At 33.2% G+C, this 18,383-nt stretch overlaps 3 protein-coding genes across 6 annotated transcripts; 1 reads left to right on the forward strand and 2 right to left on the reverse strand.

Moving 5' to 3' along the window:
- Positions 1-4,620: 4,620 nt before the first annotated feature.
- On the reverse strand, positions 4,621-7,823 carry LOC105672966 (xaa-Pro aminopeptidase ApepP). Its single transcript, XM_012368267.2, has 6 exons — positions 7,591-7,823; positions 6,384-7,510; positions 5,975-6,301; positions 5,742-5,872; positions 5,401-5,576; positions 4,621-5,326 (listed from the first exon to the last, which is right to left on the reverse strand). The coding sequence occupies exons 2-6, from the start codon at positions 7,508-7,510 to the stop codon at positions 5,204-5,206; spliced, it is 1,884 nt and encodes a 627-aa protein (XP_012223690.1). The 5' UTR covers positions 7,591-7,823; the 3' UTR covers positions 4,621-5,203.
- Positions 7,824-8,350: 527 nt separating this feature from the next.
- On the forward strand, positions 8,351-9,879 carry LOC105672967 (rhomboid-related protein 4-like). Its single transcript, XM_012368268.2, has 2 exons — positions 8,351-8,487; positions 8,638-9,879. The coding sequence occupies exons 1-2, from the start codon at positions 8,365-8,367 to the stop codon at positions 9,256-9,258; spliced, it is 744 nt and encodes a 247-aa protein (XP_012223691.1). The 5' UTR covers positions 8,351-8,364; the 3' UTR covers positions 9,259-9,879.
- On the reverse strand, positions 9,301-18,309 carry shtd (shattered). Of its 4 annotated transcripts, none has more exons than XM_012368266.2 (22): positions 18,169-18,309; positions 17,756-17,899; positions 17,152-17,478; positions 16,979-17,049; positions 16,770-16,879; positions 16,440-16,703; positions 15,951-16,344; positions 15,446-15,632; positions 14,938-15,340; positions 13,865-14,848; positions 13,544-13,791; positions 13,204-13,462; positions 12,465-12,965; positions 12,155-12,362; positions 11,715-12,035; positions 11,400-11,628; positions 11,118-11,323; positions 10,599-10,938; positions 10,286-10,469; positions 9,895-10,191; positions 9,699-9,827; positions 9,301-9,623 (listed from the first exon to the last, which is right to left on the reverse strand). In XM_012368266.2, the coding sequence occupies exons 1-22, from the start codon at positions 18,190-18,192 to the stop codon at positions 9,547-9,549; spliced, it is 5,907 nt and encodes a 1,968-aa protein (XP_012223689.1). In that variant the 5' UTR covers positions 18,193-18,309; the 3' UTR covers positions 9,301-9,546. The 4 variants fall into 4 exon arrangements, with proteins under 4 accessions (XP_012223689.1, XP_012223688.1, XP_012223687.1 ...); XM_012368265.2 differs by having other exon boundaries at positions 15,951-16,368; XM_012368264.2 differs by having other exon boundaries at positions 9,301-9,827.
- Positions 18,310-18,383: the final 74 nt, after the last annotated feature.

Here is an 18,383-nt window from a genome sequence, read left to right on the forward strand (position 1 = left end):
GTAATCCTTCCACAAAAAGTTGTATGCGAGCTGCTAAAAAGGATTTAAGAATATGCATCCTTTGATCAATTTGGAAGCAATCTTTTTTTATAAAGATTTGACTTATAATCAAGTTTCAAATTAAAATACTAGTAAAATTTGTCTAAGATTTCATGTAAAATAAGATTTTATTTATTATTTCTTTTCAGAAATTTAATGTGTGACAAGCTTTTCATTTTTTATTACACTTGCTTTAACAATAATTGCTAATATTTCATTATTTTAGTAGAAAAGAATCAATTTTCTTAATTGATCAGAGAGTACACCAATATTGATTTACGTTTCGAAAATTCCTTCTTTAGTGCAATTTAACAAAAACACAAAATGTATAGAAATTTAGCTTTAGAAGCACTAGCTCACAAATAGTCATAAGCATTCCGATAGTATTAAGATGAATAAACCCCAAATAAAAATTCTAAAATGTTTAAATTAAAATTTTCATCCAATTATAAGATATTAAATAAAGACATTATTTGTACAATTTTATGCTTTCAATTTAAACCGCTGATGAAAAATTAGCCTCTTTTCAGCTAAACATTTCTAACTCAAATAATCATTTTAATTATAAAAAGCTAAAATAATAATATATTGATAATTTCAGTGAGACATTTTTTGTAAAAAAAAAATAAATTCTGAATGTAATTTCCCTATTTATTTCTGAATAAATATTTCATCAAAATTTACAGAATATATCTATTGTAATATTATTCTATTAGAAAAATGTCAAGGGTCTTTTCAGATAAAAATTCAATAAAAATTTATATGATTTAATAAAATAAATTTAATCGCAAAGCTGAAGTCGTATCGTCCAAGAAGCGAGAAAATTCATATGTTTCATCCACATTTGTATAAAAGCATCTTCGCGGCGAAAATTTACGCGTTGCATTTGCCGCAACTATTGTAATATAGATGAGTGTTTCGCGATGCGTTTGACACGATCGATCTCTCAAATATTTCGCACAGTTTCGGTCAGCACGGTAACTCGCGCGTAGAGAACGCGCGATACAGTCACTATATATAGGTATACAGATACCTATATAAGAAAGACAGTGCGCGAGCAGTGGGCACGAGTGAAGCTGAGAGCATGTCTATAAATAGGACCGAGAGAGTGAGACGAAACCTCCTCTGCACTTCGCGATACCTTCTGCTTCTCTCACCGCGAGAAATCCCTCCGAGGATTTTTTTTTTCTTTCTGTGTTTTGCCTCCCTTTCGTTCGCTTCTCCCACAACATCGTGTGTTTTCTTCTCCTTTATCTTAATAAATATCTGTCCTGAGGTGGGACAGCATCCTTTTTATCATCATTTTCATTCCATCTATGTTTATGTGATTACATTTCGTTTATTTAATTCAAATATTTTAATTAATTTTTTTTTCATAAGAGAGAGAAAGAGAGATGTTTTGGAAAAAAACACGATGTTGTAAAGAGCTACAAACAAAACTTAAAAATTACTCTCATTATATAAACCGAATTTATAGAACATATAATTAATAAATCAAAGATAATAATAGCAACTATAAATAATTTTGCAACCCCATTTTTTCCTGTTGGACTTCGTTAAATAATTCGCCACCGCGTGTTTCCACTTCAAAATATAATTTAAAAAATTCTATTTTTAAAGTTCTATTTTTATGCGACAATATAAGTGACTTATATCTCTATCTTGAGACAACAACGAGGAATAATTTTTGCAGGATTTCACAGGCAGCGTGACATTTATTGCTCGTGATATTTTTCAGATTTAAAGCGTATCGAAATGGTTAGAATGAAAACTGTGAGGGAGCATGGGCGAGATGCACAACGGACCAGGGTGCGCTACGTTGTTGCTCCACTGCGCTGCAGCATCCGCGAAAGGCCCTGCTAGGGGTTAGGGTCACGTCAGAATGGAAGAGTAGCGACGACGGTGCCACACGAATACGGGCGGGAGGAAGAGACCGGGGGGAGAGTTCATTGAGCGGCACGTGTACGCGATAGAGAGTGTGCTGCGGTGGGCTGCGATATGAAGTGGGATAAGGGTGGGAGGAAATAGCGGGGAGTAGCGAAAAGGGGTTGCCAAGGCGACCATATCGTGCGGGTTGCCCTTGACGACTGATTGCGTCACTGCAGCGTCGCGTGACGTCACGCGACGCCACTGCCCTTGACCGTCGTCGAGATGACACTCGGGGAGAGCGTCCTGCCGACCCTGCTTGCACCTCCCTGACATTGGAGATACATACGCAGGAATATAAATCTATACATAGAAGCGAACTTGAGACACGGCGGCTCACCTTTCGATCCGACGCGCTACGCTGGAACACATCCCCGATAACGCATCCGTGTATCGTGGTGTGTTTTGACACGTAACTTGAAATAGCATTCACGCGCTCTCGCTGACGCTATTTTCGGAATTACGTACTTCGATTATTGTTACGGCAGCAGTGTGACAAGCTGGCGTTGCAAGCTCTCTCTCCTGGTAATCGATTGACGCGAGTTTACACGCCGTATGGAATATTTATAGGAGAGCAGGATGATTTCATTGAGTTCTTACTGAGATTTAAATCATTTCAATATTGAAATGTTAAATGTCAAGTAAGCTGTGTTAAATATTAATTAAATTTTGCGCGTCATTCTTTGAGTATTGCATATTATTGCAATATTTATATGTAACACTTATGGAGAATAGTGTATAAAGCTTATTTAACATACGTTACTTAATGTTTAACAACAGTTGAGTCTATTTAATATAATTTCCACTTTCAATAATGATGTAAAATATTTTTATTCTTTGCCAAACGCGCACAATTTTGATACGTTTTTCTAAAGATATTAAAGACACATAATACAACACTGAATACAGTATTTCTCCTTTATTTTTATTGCATTATACAAACTTTCTGTAAATATTTTATCACAACAAATTCTTTCGATCAGACTTACAAAAGCCAGAAGCCATCTTATTTAAATCATTTTATTCAATCTATAATGACAATAACTAAGAAATCCGTGCAAAATGCATTTTATCATGTAGAACTCCATGAAACCATCCTACTCTCCTGATAACTATTTTCTCTATCATAGTCTAGACGAGCTTGCAAGCTATTATTTCGCAAGAAACCCTTATTTTGTTTTAATTATATTAAAATAGATAAAGATAGTTATATAATTAATGCTATATTATGAATGATTATGATATATATAATACAACAGATATTAATTGCATAGATTAAGTAGTTTTACTACTATATCATCTCACTACTATATCAGTTCTCATAGAAAAATTATTCATATTATTCATATAAATTATATATATAAGAGCTGATTATGACACCCAATTTGACATCTGTTTTTAAAATTATGAAATACTGCATATTTACTGCAATTCTTTCTCTTTTCTTCCTTCTTGGAATTTTCAATTAAACTTACATAATCGTATAAAAAAGTAAAATAAAGTATAATTACAAATATAACCCTATTTGTATTATATACATATAATAGTAATCATTCTAATGCATGGCACTCAGGTATGCATTAATTACATAATATGCTTTATCAATATTATCAATAATGATATTAATGATATTATCAACAATAGAACAAAACAATACAAAATTAAAATAAGTCTTATTAACTTACCCACACACGACAAGCAGCAGCGAAATATTTCACAGCACTAATCTGCAAAACGTAAATAAATTCAAATTAAAATAACCAAAAAAATAAATATTTAAAAAATAATTATTATATTTATAAATATGCATTGTGCAATGATATAAAATATCATATATAATATAAAATATCATACAAATAAGCAATTAATATGTCGCAAATAACAAACGATAAATAAATAAAGAATTAATACCCTGCGTAACGCTTGTTCTGCCAACGCTTTCTACCCCTTCCTCCTTTAACTCCACCGAGACACCTTCCTTTTTCGTGGCCAACGCGTTGCTTGCTCAGAGCATTCGCGATAATTACGATTGCGCGCACATTAATCACCGGAATAAGACGATCGCGCAACACTTTGCAAGGCACTCCCGATTAAAAACATTAAGCACACTCCCGACACGTATTGTAACACATCACAGCAATGACACGACATTTTGAGCAGCACGATAATGTTAAATAAGTGACGTATCTTTTATATATCATATCGATGATCGCACGATACTTTACACGACACTGCCGATACATGTTGCATCACATTACGGCACTCCCGACATTAATAATTCTTTTGATATGCATATTATCACATTATGACAAAAGAAGAACGCAAGAAACATGGAGTTACTTTATCTCGTAATGGCGGAAGAGAAAAGTTGAAAGTCGCGCGGCCAATTCACGCGGGTCACGCAGTGCTGCCAATAGTACTGCTAAATCCACTAAAGTTTCACGCAAATATTTGGCCGCTACATACAAAATTATATATTTTGTAGCTATTTAATTAAAAAAAGCAAATTTTTCGCGATTTTATTTCTTAAGGATGCATTTATTTAACATTATTGTTTAACGAATTAAAATATAGTATATGATACATAGCATAGTAGCTATATATAAATTAAAAACAATTTATCATGGAATAAATTAATGGAATTATCTATCGTAGTATAACTGTAGTTCTATTATTTTATTCGATAACTTTATCCAAAATATCGAAAATAAAAATAAGAATGAGAAAGAATTGCAAGAAATATGCAACATCTCATAGTTTTAATAAACGGATAAAATTATGTGGCAATAAGTTCTCTCTCTCTCTCTCTCTCTCTCTCTTATATTATTTCAGATTTTTAATCACAAAAATTTTGTTGTTAAAATAACATTTTTGTATTATAAAGATATGAATAATCTATATAATAGTTAATTTATTTAACACGTTGAATGTGCAATCAACATATGACTGCATGTAAATAACAGCATTATATTGCCATGTACATAAATTATACTTAATACCAGTTAAATGTTTGTTAATATTAATTATACCATAGATCAGATAATTTTTTTATATATATCATATATAAAATATATTATATATATAAAATATATTATATATATAATATATATATTTGTCAAGTAAATTTTTATAGATAAAAAAAATGCACATTCAAAATTTTTTAAAATAATCCTTCTACAATACCTAATTTTACTGCAATCCTTTCAACGTGTTAAATTAACGCCATATAAAAACGCCATTAACCAAAAACAGGAAGTGTTTGTTTCTCAAGCCACTTAAGTGCTTGAACATTCTCAGGTCCTTCTAGAAAAGGTTTCAAAGTCTTCAAACATTTGGCATGATAATTGTTTAAATATTCAATCTGAAACAAATATATTTACAAGTATAAGAAAATAAAACATTTAAATAAAATCAGAAATATATAAGAATATATACCTCCTTATCTGTAAGCATTGATAAATCAAGTAGATTTGTTTGAATAGGTACAAGTGTCACGGTTTCAAAAGTCAAAAAACCTCGATTTCTATGATTATACGGTGTCTTTGCAGGAACAACCAACTCAATGTTTTCCAACCTAATACCAAATTTTCCATCTTCGTAATATCCTGGCTCTGTTTTCAAACATAAATATAATTTTATACATAAATATGTAATTAGATAGATGTAGATTATAGATAAAGATATAGATATAGATATAGATATAGATATAGATATAGATATATTTTTTTAACTATAAAGATAGTTTTGTCTAATTTAATATATCACTTTAATCATACCATTCGATAAAAACATTCCAGGTTGTAAACCTGGATCATCTGGATGTGGCTTCCACGAGATACCAATGGGCTCTTCATGAACATTCAGATACGATCCTACTCCATGACCAGTACCGTGAAGATAATCAAGCCTGCAAAATTAACTTGATTAAATATAAGACAAATTATATTTTTTCCTTATTATATAATTCCTCTTTTTTGTTCATATACTGCCGTAAAAAATGTATATATACCCAACATTCCATAAACTTTCACGCGCTAATGTGTCGAGATAATTCCCTTTCGTCTTTAAAGGGAATATCATTGTCGAAAGACGGCACTGTCCCTTAAACACTCTTGTGAAACATTCACGTTCAAAACTTGTAGGTTCGCCAAAATGTAAAGTCCTTGTTACATCTGTCGTACCATCTATATACTGTGCACCAGAATCACAAAGATAAAGTTCTTTATCTGTAATGGGCACATCAGTTTCTGCCGTAGGAGAATAATGAATAATTGCTCCATGAGGACCAACAGATGATATAGTGGTAAAACTTAATCCAACAAAAAGATGTTGCTCCCTGATTAAAAAAAAAAAATTTTTTTATACAAATTGTTTATATTTTATATGATAAAAAAATATTACTTTATAAATTGACTTACCGTCTGAATTTTTCCAGTTGCGTGGCACCTGAGATTTCTGTAATACTCTCCTTTGTATTTTTTATCTTATCTTCTAACCACGCAAAATATTTTACAAGAGCAACAGAATCTCTTATATGCGCAGCTTTCATACCTTCTATCTCAATAGAGTTCTTTATCGATTTCATAACACTGATAGGAGTAATTTCCGTATGCTTCTTGATTTCTCCACAATCCATGTGCAATGCGTAACTAGATTTATTACTAATCCAGATTTTATCTTGATCCGTACACGAACTCACGAGTTGTTTCATGTAAACATGTACATTATAAGGGTATTCATAAGGGTGGAAGGTTGCATCAACACCTTCTTTCTTCAGTTGGTCTAGGGCTGGCTGACTGATTCTAAAATAATCTATGAAGATATGTATATCTTTCAAAGTAAGAATAACATATGCAAAGAAGACGGGATTAAAAGGTATATCGGATCCTCTCCAATTTAGCAGATACGCAATCTCATCTAGTGCAGTTATCACAAGTACTGTTGCATTATTCTCACGCATAACTCCACGACAGAAGTTTATTTTACTTCCCGCACTTAAGCCTGAATATTTCAATCCTTGATCTTTTATGAAATTGGTTGTAGGAGGGCCTGGTTGTTCATCAGCCCATACTTTGTCCACCAAGTTTTCAGAAAGAGGAATCAAACAATGACCGGCAGCGGTCAAACTAGTATGTAATCGTGCCCATTCTGTATAACTTATCAAATTAGCATCTGCTCCAACTACAGATTTTGGAGGTAAATTTGCAGCCAACCATACAGGGATAGTAGGTGTGTCCAACAAGCCTTCTCTCATTAAAGTCCATGCTTCTGGTGGATCTAATTCTGACATAGCTTGAGTGTAGTATCTTCCATCTGTCCATAGCAATGCTGCATCATGCATAACAACTACTGTGCCGTAGGAACCACGGAATCCGCTGATAAAACGCCGCCTCTGATCTCGTTCAGTGGAATATTCTGATTGATGCGCATCCTCTCCATTAACAATCAAAGCTTGGATTCCCTTTTCTTTCATACCACTAGCTTGTACATTTTTCATCAATGCTCGAAGCTGTGTCAGCTTCCAAAGTCCATTTTTCTTTACCATCTTGCGTTACAAAACATATAACATTAATTTCTGTTCAACAACGATGTTAACATTTACGCATAACAAAATTTGTTCCTTACCTTCAAATATATTTTTCGACAACTTTTTGATTACTAATAACACATCTATCACAACAAAATAATACAAGGTCTTCTATCGCGTATATATGAAATTGAAGTGTTCAGAATCACGTTATGTATCAGATGCACTTATCACACATAATCTTCTTAAAAGATTAGCTATCTTATCTGTGATAAGAAACCAATTGTATTATAAGTTTAATAAATGCTTATAGTTTTAAAAATAAATGTGTACACACACAGTCTCTTCAGATAAAGGGACAAACTCCATTATGCGACCATCATATATATGTATATATACATTTGCGTCAGAAAAGTTCTTATGGAAGATTCATACTGCGTTAGTTATCCAACGTACATTATTAACATCCAATAAGAAAATTTATTTTCTACAGACAAATATGGTATTAAAGAAAATTCATAGAAAGCACGTTTCTCTATTTGATATTAATATTTTGGACATAAGAAATAATGTAAATCCACCATAATGTTTTGTTCTGATAAGTTTCGGAACACAGAATCACATATCACTCTTGTACACATTGCATCATAACAATTGTTCAAAAATTTGAAATTAATTTTATTAGATAATTAATATTGTGTAAGCTATGTCATTTTCTAACTTTTCGTTTAATTCTTTACAATATTTGTCAAATATTTACAGATCAACTTGCCAGAGAATTTCGAGGCATGATAGAGCAAATATGAGGATTGCATTGAATTTTGACATTTTAAAATCGATTATTGAATAACAGTATCATTTTCTACATCAATATGAGACCTGGACAAAGACGGCAGACAGGCCTGCAATATGGAATATTTTTGTTACTTACACAAGTTGTAAAATTTGGAATTGATAAAATACCACCTGCTACTTTAATTGGAGTTATTATACAGGTAATGTTTAACTATATTTTAAATGAAAAGTTAGTGATACATCATAAAAGAACTGATTCTTCATAAATTGCGTTAAAATTTGCAATTTTATGAGGAATTGATTGATATATCCGCACAGAGTATTTCATAATATTATTTGTTTTTTTTTAGACTTTGCTGTACACTGGGATGATACAAGTACCATGGAATGCAGAAGATGTGTGTATATCGGCTGCAAAGATATTTAAGTACAAAGATTGGCGATCTTTTTTACTTTCAAATTTTGAACATGGATCCGACATGCATTTATATTATAACATGATTTCGTTCATTCTGAAAGGCTCCTACTTAGAACCCATTTATAAAACACCGAACTTTGTACTTTTGCTTGTGATATTGTCATTTGGTTGTAGCGCCATGTATGGATGTTTAGGATATGCGCTGATGCAAATAACAGGGGATTATCAATATTTTACAACTTGTGCTATTGGCTTCTCCGCAACATTATTTGCATTAAAAGTTATTGTGATATGTGAGGAACATGATAGATTGCACAATATTAATGGGTTTCAAGTACCAAGTAAACTCGCTGTGTGGGTTGAACTGATATTAATACATCTATTAGTACCAAATTCTTCTTTCATGGGGCATTTAGGTGGCATTTTAATTGGATGTTTATATTCTTATACGTGTTTTGGAGAAATGATTGATAACATGATACACACCATAACTGGTATTCCTATTATACATGAAGAACAATTTTATAGAAGGCGAAATTTATTTTCTAGATGAAATTTTTAGAGTACGTTACTTACATGATATTAAAATTTTATAAAAAAATCGTAATATAATAAATTTATTTTCATATGATGAATACTGTGATATTACGAATGCTTTGATAATTTCAATAAAAGTTTAATAAGACTACAATTATATTACTGTAATTTTCGTAATTATACTAAAGTTTCTATTCAAAGTACTTACAGATTAATTTTATGAATAGATGGATTTAAAAACACATCTCCAACAATCTCCAATGTTCGATGATATACATATATTGTAAGATCTTCTATCTTATTTTCAAGTTGGTTGTAAGATCTGGCGCAATTTGTACAATGTAATACTTGGTATGTTAGAAGAGTATTGTGTCAAACTCACTAAAAATAAGCGTAAAAAGTGAAACAATGTTCTTATCAAGTACAATAAATAGTTATTTACTTTTGGATACTTACAGTTCGCTTTATCACCAAGTGGATATGGAATACCGTAAAATATAAAATAAGCGCACATCTTAGCTAAAGATATAGTATCAGCCTGTACCATTCCATTAATGAGATATTGTTTAAGTAAAGATTTCATATCTAGAAAATGGAAAAAAGAATATGTACAATAAAATCAACAATTACAATAAAATGCGTTAATAATTACCATGCTCCCATTTATCCAGGATAACTATTGTTTTCTGTTTAATTGCAAGCATACTCTCCATACTGAGTAATAGATTTGCGTTGTCGATGGAGTTCATTCTTCTCATGTGTGATGAAAGGAGCCTTATTTGCCATATTGAAAAGCTGTTTGGTTGCTCTTCGATAATTTTCAGACTTTTAATTATATGCAACCATAATGGTATTAAACTTACTTTATCTTTTATTATACATTCATATACAATGATTGCAAATATGTGAAGAAAATACCGCTCAGATTCTGGCATTTTGCATTGCACATCTGTAAATTTATAATAGTATCATTCGATAAAAATGTCGTTAATGTAATTTATTACATTTAATATTTATATTAAAAAAATATAATTGAATCATACCGTTTTGCAATGAATACTTGGTATTTTCAGAACAAATAATTTCTTTTTTAAACCATTGTAAAAAATATGTTACTATGTTTAACACAGTTTTATCATTTGTGAACGATGTGACATATTCTGGTCGCGCGGCCCACGCAATTACATTTTCCGTCGTTAAAGTTTGGGCCACCAAGCTTCTAAAACCCTATAATAGAATAAAATCATATATCCATCTTATCAACGCCAGTATTTACTTACTGTTAAAGAAAAAAACGAGAAAAGAAATGTACTCTCTAAAGAATATATTCCTAATAAATAAAAAATAATATTCTACCTGAGGATCTTCCATGTACGACAAACAACCAGCTCTTTGCTTGATGCTCAAGCAATCATGTCTATCGAGCATATTTTCTAGTTGTTGCCAGTTGTGGTGCTTCTCAAATACAATGTTCCAATATCTCGAATCTTTTAACTCGATTTTTTTCAAGTTACATAACTGTGGTAATAAACAGGGCGCCTGTAAACTATTCTCTTGTCCTTCGGCGTCCTTGTCAGACGCAAATGTTAAATGTATTGTCGCGTAACAATACTGACCAGTATCTATGTCTCTCGGTAAGATGATACGTGGTTCAGCTGCTAATACATACAAGTGGCGCAACGCTTGTAAATGATACCTGTCAAAATATTGTTTACAATTAATTTAAAACGGATTGATTGTGTTCACCAATCTCGTTATATAAAAAATTGCTTTGAAGGAATGATATTATGATAAAAATAGTTTTCACTCATCATATTTGTCTTTTTTTAAACAAGACATCAAGTAAAATTATATATATCTACACATGTTACAAACCTGTTGTCATTGCTGTGAGTTGGAAACTTTGGAAAAAGTGAAATTATAAGAGCTGCCACTGCATTTGGATTATTGGAAAGAGTATATCTTCCACCGCCCAAGAAAAGGAGACCAAGAGCCATATGTGTTGCCAAATGAGAACCATAGGTAACAACGCCACTTGTAGGGCCTACGCGAGTGCGTATGTGTCTGCATATTCTCATAACCTGAATATATAATACAAATATATATAGATCATTGATAAATTCTCTGCAACAATTTTCGTTAAGCAACAAAACCTACATCCAAGTTACCGGTTCCTGCCATTACAACTGCAGTGGAAAGCAGAACAACGTTCAGGCATGTTTCAACAGTCGATTTCCCGGCCAATTCAGCTATAGTCTTATGTGACAATGCTGTAAACATCTGTGCGTAATTATACAAAGTCTTGAAAGCATTTTTATTAGCAGTGCCCGCATATCTCAATCCCAACGCCATGCAAGCACCGGCAATAATATTGCAATAGGCCTGACTGTAAATTGTAACAATGAATTATATGATAATTAGATGAAGAAGAGCACAAACGTCTTGAGAAGTGAATTATGAATTTTCACTCACTTGATAGTTTCTAAATCCACATTCTGTATGACTTCTGGCGTAGGTTTTTGCAATCTATATTTATAAACGATATTAGGTACGTGACTAGAAACCCAAGATTTCGTTGGTTCGATATCTTCCCACAGAATTAGCGATTTGGCGAGCACTCTTAACAATAGAAAATCCGGTCTTACAAATTCTAATAAATACTGCGTGTCGGGAGGCTGCATCCACTCGGCTACCGCGCGGTTTCCTGTATTAAAGTACATTAAGCCTAAAGCTATCGTTGCTCCAGGACTCGTTATATCGATATTTATCGAGTCACCTTCACGTATTTGATAGCTACAAAATAAGAAAAATACAATTTAAGTATCACTTTTGGTACAATCTGAATATTACAGTGGATTTTCTCGCAAACATTCGTATAAATAAAAAGAGACATTATACAAATTTTATTATACCTGGGTGACTTGTATTTATCTTTCTGTGCCCCGGAAAAGGGTCTTGTGTGTCCACCGACCATGTAATAATGCAAAGTGTCAGGTATGCTTTCGGGTAAGTCTGTTCCGTTACCAGCGCCAAGTATGATCAAACCTAATGCCAAGCCTGCTGCCAAAGAATATGATTCACGATCCACACAGTTCTTCATTTCAGGTCCCGGTGGTCTACCTAGAAAGATAATATTATATTAAATAATACATAATGTGCATTTCATATTTTAACAAATGCATACTCGTTATGTCTATTAGAACAATGTATCACGGGAATTACCGATTTCAGATAATAAAGCATGTGAAATGTGTCTGTGAGCAGTCCCTTGGTACACAAGGCCAACCCCCATTAGCGCCGCTACTTGGATATTCTGTTGTACATTTAACTCGATACTCGTTGGTGGCAGAAGCGTTTCTACATGCAACGACAATAACTTTGTCATAGATACATTCATCGTGCCACGATGTGTCGCTGATAAGCCCAACAAAAGTCCCACACTGGTGGCCTCATGACAGTCAGCCAAATATTCATATATACTTAAGGGAGCTAAGCTTTTTAAATGGCCGTTCAAGCCAAGAGCCATTAAAAATCCCGAGTGCTCCACCCCATATTCACCCTGCTGCTGTTTATTGTACACTATCCATGTCGAATCAATGTCCGCGTCTGGATGAATACACAGGCCTGCAGCCACGCCGTTATGAAATAATGGCCATAAATTCATGTTTGGTGGAACATCTATGTGAGTTAACTCCACAGTGGTTCCACGGGGTGGCGCCTTGCCTGATAAAAGCATGTTAAATAATTAAAATAATTAATCAATTAGAATATTAATTAAAATCGTGAAATCTAAAACAACGTTGATTTATTTTCTTACGCTTATAGTTTTTTTGCAATAAAATATTCTACCATATCGTCTGCTTATATTTGAAAGGTGCAGTTCATTCTAATTAATCTACATAATTATGGACAGTAATGAAACAATTAGTCCAACACAAGAAAAGAGAAATAATAATCGTACCGGTTAAACACAACCGTGGAATGGGCAATTGCTCCGTTATCATCGGCGTAGAAGTTCTCAGCGTAAACATGCCTCTAGCGACGGGTAGTGCCATTGTTCTCGTACACAATGTGTGCAAATGTCTTTCCTGCTCCTCTATAAATTCGTGATCGCTTACATTTGACCTTTGAACTATCGCTATCCTCACTGGTTTTGAAGAATTAAATAATCTTCGCACTTCGGCAACCCTGTGATCCTTACTGAATCGTAATTTTAATATCTACAAATACAAAATGTAAATATAAAATAAACACGAAATTGTACGCGTTAAGAGAGAAAATATAAAAAAAATTGCATATACCGTGTCATCAAATTCCATTCCGTCATCCTGTTCATCCTTTATTCCATAGTCCTTTGTTTCACCGTCATATTGCAATTTCGATGATGGTTCCAAATGTTTATGCAATGCAGCTAAATCTTGGCGATCTATGAGCTCATACGCACGCATAGGCCAATTCGGTGGTGGACATTCTCTACATCTGTGCATAATGTCTTTTATCATCAAGGATATCGCAGGCGGTAATATCTTGAGATCTTCTTTCTTCATATCTAAAATTGAAATGTTTAATATTTTTGAGAATAAAATCTTGAAGTACATGTAGAAGGAGAAAGAGATTTTTACCCATTTCATGGTACAGCAATATTATCCTATCTGTTGTGGGCTTTTCCAATTTTTTAAATATCTCCTTGTCGAACTTGTTGACACTTTCTTGAAGATCAACGCGACTTCCAGCAGGTATGATTAATTTGACATACTTTTCCATTTCTATCATATTAATACAATTTTCATTTGCCATCAGTGCTGTTAAGTATATTATATTTCTCGTTCTGATATTAACGTGACTCAAGTGTGGGAATGTAGTTGTATCTATTCCATTCAGAATATTGTCCAATGTCTCAAATATGTCCGGTGGTTTTTGAGGTATGTAATTCGGAATTGTTATTTTCTGCAGGTCTGACTCGCTAATTTGAGACTTCACGGTTTTCAAATAGAACAACGAAGGGAAGTCAAGGAAATAGTGGTGAGTATATATTTCAAACTTTAAATCTATACTCAGTTGATACAATAACTGTCCAAGTAGCGGCAGACTCTCCGATATCACGCTATTTAACTTCAATTCTTCGTACAAGAGGTGAAGAGAAAACAAAATCAGTGGAAAATGCGGAAAGAGAGCGGCTTGCACGTTTATTTTGCCAATGTTATTTGATTCTGCAGCATTTTGAATCGTCACGGAAAGAAAATTGGACGCTCTTTGAATCTTCAATACATTCGAGATAAAACTTTGAGAATTTTTATATTCACTCGAATTCATTATGTACAGCCAGTCATCCATGGATCCACAATTGTTCGTTTTCTGCTTTTTGGGTAGCACCATAGGACTATTACGTTCTACAGATTGATCTTTCTCGTTATTCTGTATCATATGTAATTTTTCTACGTCGTATCCTAATAATGAAAATAGAACGACGAGGAAGAGATCCCATTCTTGTGCCGGTGAACAGTCTTGTGGGCCTGGCGCGTTTCTAGCCCCATACCATTTAACCAACAATTGCATGGCTAAATCTTTTTGCAACACACTCCGCAATGTTTGCAAACATTTTGTAACTGCAAAGAAATATGTAATATGTAAATTTTTCAACATTAATTCATTATAAAATTTCAGATTGTCAAGAATCAAATAAAATGACACTCACCTAAAGGAGATGTGCTGGATATGGGTAATGTTATACGAAAATATTGTTTATTTCCGCATTCCAGAGTTATCTCATTGCCTACGGCTTCTTTTAATCCAAGATTTGTGTCTAGCAAGGAGTTTTCCAAGAGTATCGGCGGTCGAGCACAATTACCGCCTACAGGACTTAGCAAATGTAAAGCTTCTTCAAATTTAATTTCACTTGCAGCTGAACAATTTTGAGAAATCAAGGAACTTCGTTTTGGAAATGGAGATCCAAGCTTGGGATTATTGTTTGATAAAAAGTAACTACTGCCCGTAAAATTCGAAAGTATGCCAGATATATGCAATTTCCCCACACATGTTATTCCTGTGTATAACGTTATACCATTTGACAAATCTACAATTGCTATCATTTGCAAATTCTGAAAAAAAAAATTAATTCTTTATAAAGGTGACAAATCATTTTAAACAATGCATGCATACATTTTTCTATTTTTTTCTATTTTCTTAAATCAATATATACTGACCGGCAAACTAACAACGTCTTTAGCTGTAATGGTCGTCACCATCCCAAAAATAATCTGTTGTTGTTTATTAGTCTTCTCTAATCTCACTAAAAATAGCTGTGAACGATTTGGAATCAAATAACCTAAATAATTTTGTCCAACGAAGTCCGATGTTAACAGAACTTTCGATGCGCGACCGCAAATATCTCTGAAAAAATTGAGAAAAGAAAGGATCAATATACATCGTAACGATACAGCATATTTAAACTTACTTTCTACCTAGAATCCAAAGGAATTGGAGACATAGAGGATATCTGGAAAAGGAAGTTAGAGGTACATACGCGCGATAAACGGTGGGAAAGAATTCTGATTACATCGACAGTAAAATGAGAAATTCACTCATAAACGGATTATAGATTATAAATTATAGATTAAAATTTTTTTTTTAAACTATTACTTTAAATTAATTTTCAAAGCATAAAAAGTGCACGCATAAATGACATATAAACATAAATCCATCACTTACTTTGACGCAGCGATGTTTTCCGTCCATACGTGCTCGAGACAAATCTCAGGATACAGAGGTCTGCCCGCAGTTGCAATATCTTTCAACTGAACACTGTTGTAATTAGAGGTTGCGCCTTGTTGCATCTGGCTGAAGGCAGTCACCATGACAGTCTGGTGTAATCTGCTGTGATAGATATTTGAGCTTCCTGCACCGAGCAGAGGAGACAAGACCGCTGAATGCGTAGGTGATTGACAGCGAGAAATGGTAGCCATCGAGCTTTGCGAACGTGAGTATTGTTGTTGCTGAGGTGACGGTCCGCCGGAAGCGGTACTGTAAGAGCTATTACGCGATCCAAATGGGGTGGACAGACCCAGTCCTATACCCGTGCTGCTCATTTGTAAATTCGTAACTCCTGCAATAAACGCGTTCCATTTACCTACATTAATCTTTGCTATTAATGTACATCTGATTATACAAGCTTGTAGATATATAGATATATTTTCTTACCAAGAAGAAAAGGACTTAGATGCCCTTTATTGCTCTTATTGCCGGAAAAATTGCTTCCAACATTTAATGGCGACATATTAGTTGAATGACTGATTAAGCTGGTCGTGTCATTTCCACAAACTATTTGGCATTCTTCGGCTAACGCTTTGCGGATCTTGTAAACCGAATGTAAGCCAGACTTTGTATCATATATCACAGCCAAGGATGGTTCCGAACTGGTAAATATAATCTGCTGACTCGATTCATTCATATAAGACACAGATCCTGAAACATTAATTTAGTTAGTGTATACAATATATTATTTTTCCACTTAATTTTAAATAATTTTACCATGCTTAATAAGCAAAGGGCAAATTTCATCTAATGGATGCATTAGCGAGAAGGCTACCGGTAAATTATCAGTTTGCACTGGTAATCTGCTGTTTTCGAACGACATGTATCTAAAAATAAAAGAACGTGAATTGCTATGATTAAAACTTTATATCATATTAAATTTTGGGATTTTAATTACATTGTTCAGTTGAATAAAATATACATACCTTGAATCTGTAATTGACACTGGACATTTTTCGAGTATAATACCATATTTTGTCGGCCATACAGCAGAAACCTGTTATTAAAATTGTGATAAATTAATCCTTATGAATCATTAATTCATATAGTGCTTAATAAATTTATCACACAGCATGCAGAAAGATTATGCAAATTTTACCTGAAATTGTAAGGTAGAAATATAATCTTCGCCATTTTCCGTAAAAACCTTGAGTGAATACGAGTCCAGCAAGCAGATACACTTTACAGGTTTGCCAATTGACTTCTCATTCTCATATTCTTTGTTCTTATTAGTTAAATGACCTGGAATACTAGAGTGAAACGTACACCAAAGTGCATGCTTAATATTTGTTTCACATGTGTAGGTTGCTTCGAGTACTCGAGTACTTGTAGCTTGATTCCCCTTACAGTGAACAGCTACTTTACCCGAATAATATAATTCTTCTTCTCCACATGTCTTATTACTGCGTACCATCCATGTCTCCTTCTAGAATAAATTTTCATTATTTTTTATTTCAGTACAAAAGAGAAGACAAGCATCAGAAAATATAATCTTGTGATTATATAAATTTAACTTAATTTTCTACATTTAATTTTTTTGACATAGTGATATTTAAATAATATGTATATAATTCCAATGAGAATACAGAAACACATTTTAAAGTAGTATAGCAATATTCAAAATCATATCTCCTGTCAATTATAACTTTCTTTGTCTTCCAATTTCACTTCTTTATTCATGTCTATTCATTCCAAAAACTTACGGGAGACTTTTCCGATATGTTTACTTCACTGAATCTTTTTAATAGAATATTTTCTCCACTAGTTGTTCGATTATGGGATAATTGTTTACTGATCAAAGATCCAGGATGCTTTAGGATTATTTGTCGGCCACCTGGCGTATATTCCTTAAAAAGGCAAAATATCAAGTGATTATTATATTATAAGTTAATTATTTTACATAAATGCTACTGAATATCAGAGAAAATAATCTTTATTGAATCCTTTCTTGAAAGAAACTAGAATTCAAGGAGGTTAGTAATCAGATGTCTTTATGTTACGCGACGATATTGCTTTGAAGCGAATGCTTTTACTTATATTTATTGCATATAGTATTTTCTTAATTATTTTAATTACGTGATCCATTAAATAAATATAAATTAATAATCCACTTTACCACCGGTTCTGAGGCGGCGATCATCTTCTCCCTGGTTTCATCCAGATTTGCTGGCTATGTTTACGAATATGCGGAGGAATAACACCCACTAATTGTGTTGCTTACGGACAGTACGAAGCAACGTAATAAAAGTTACTGAAAAAAGGTGTGAAAATCGTAATCGTAAACCATACCATCTTTAAACAGTACCGCTCAGGATGTACACACATGTACAG

The sequence above is a fragment of the Linepithema humile genome, chromosome 6 (genome assembly GCF_040581485.1).
Source record: "Linepithema humile isolate Giens D197 chromosome 6, Lhum_UNIL_v1.0, whole genome shotgun sequence".
Taxonomy (NCBI): Eukaryota; Metazoa; Arthropoda; class Insecta; order Hymenoptera; family Formicidae; genus Linepithema; species Linepithema humile.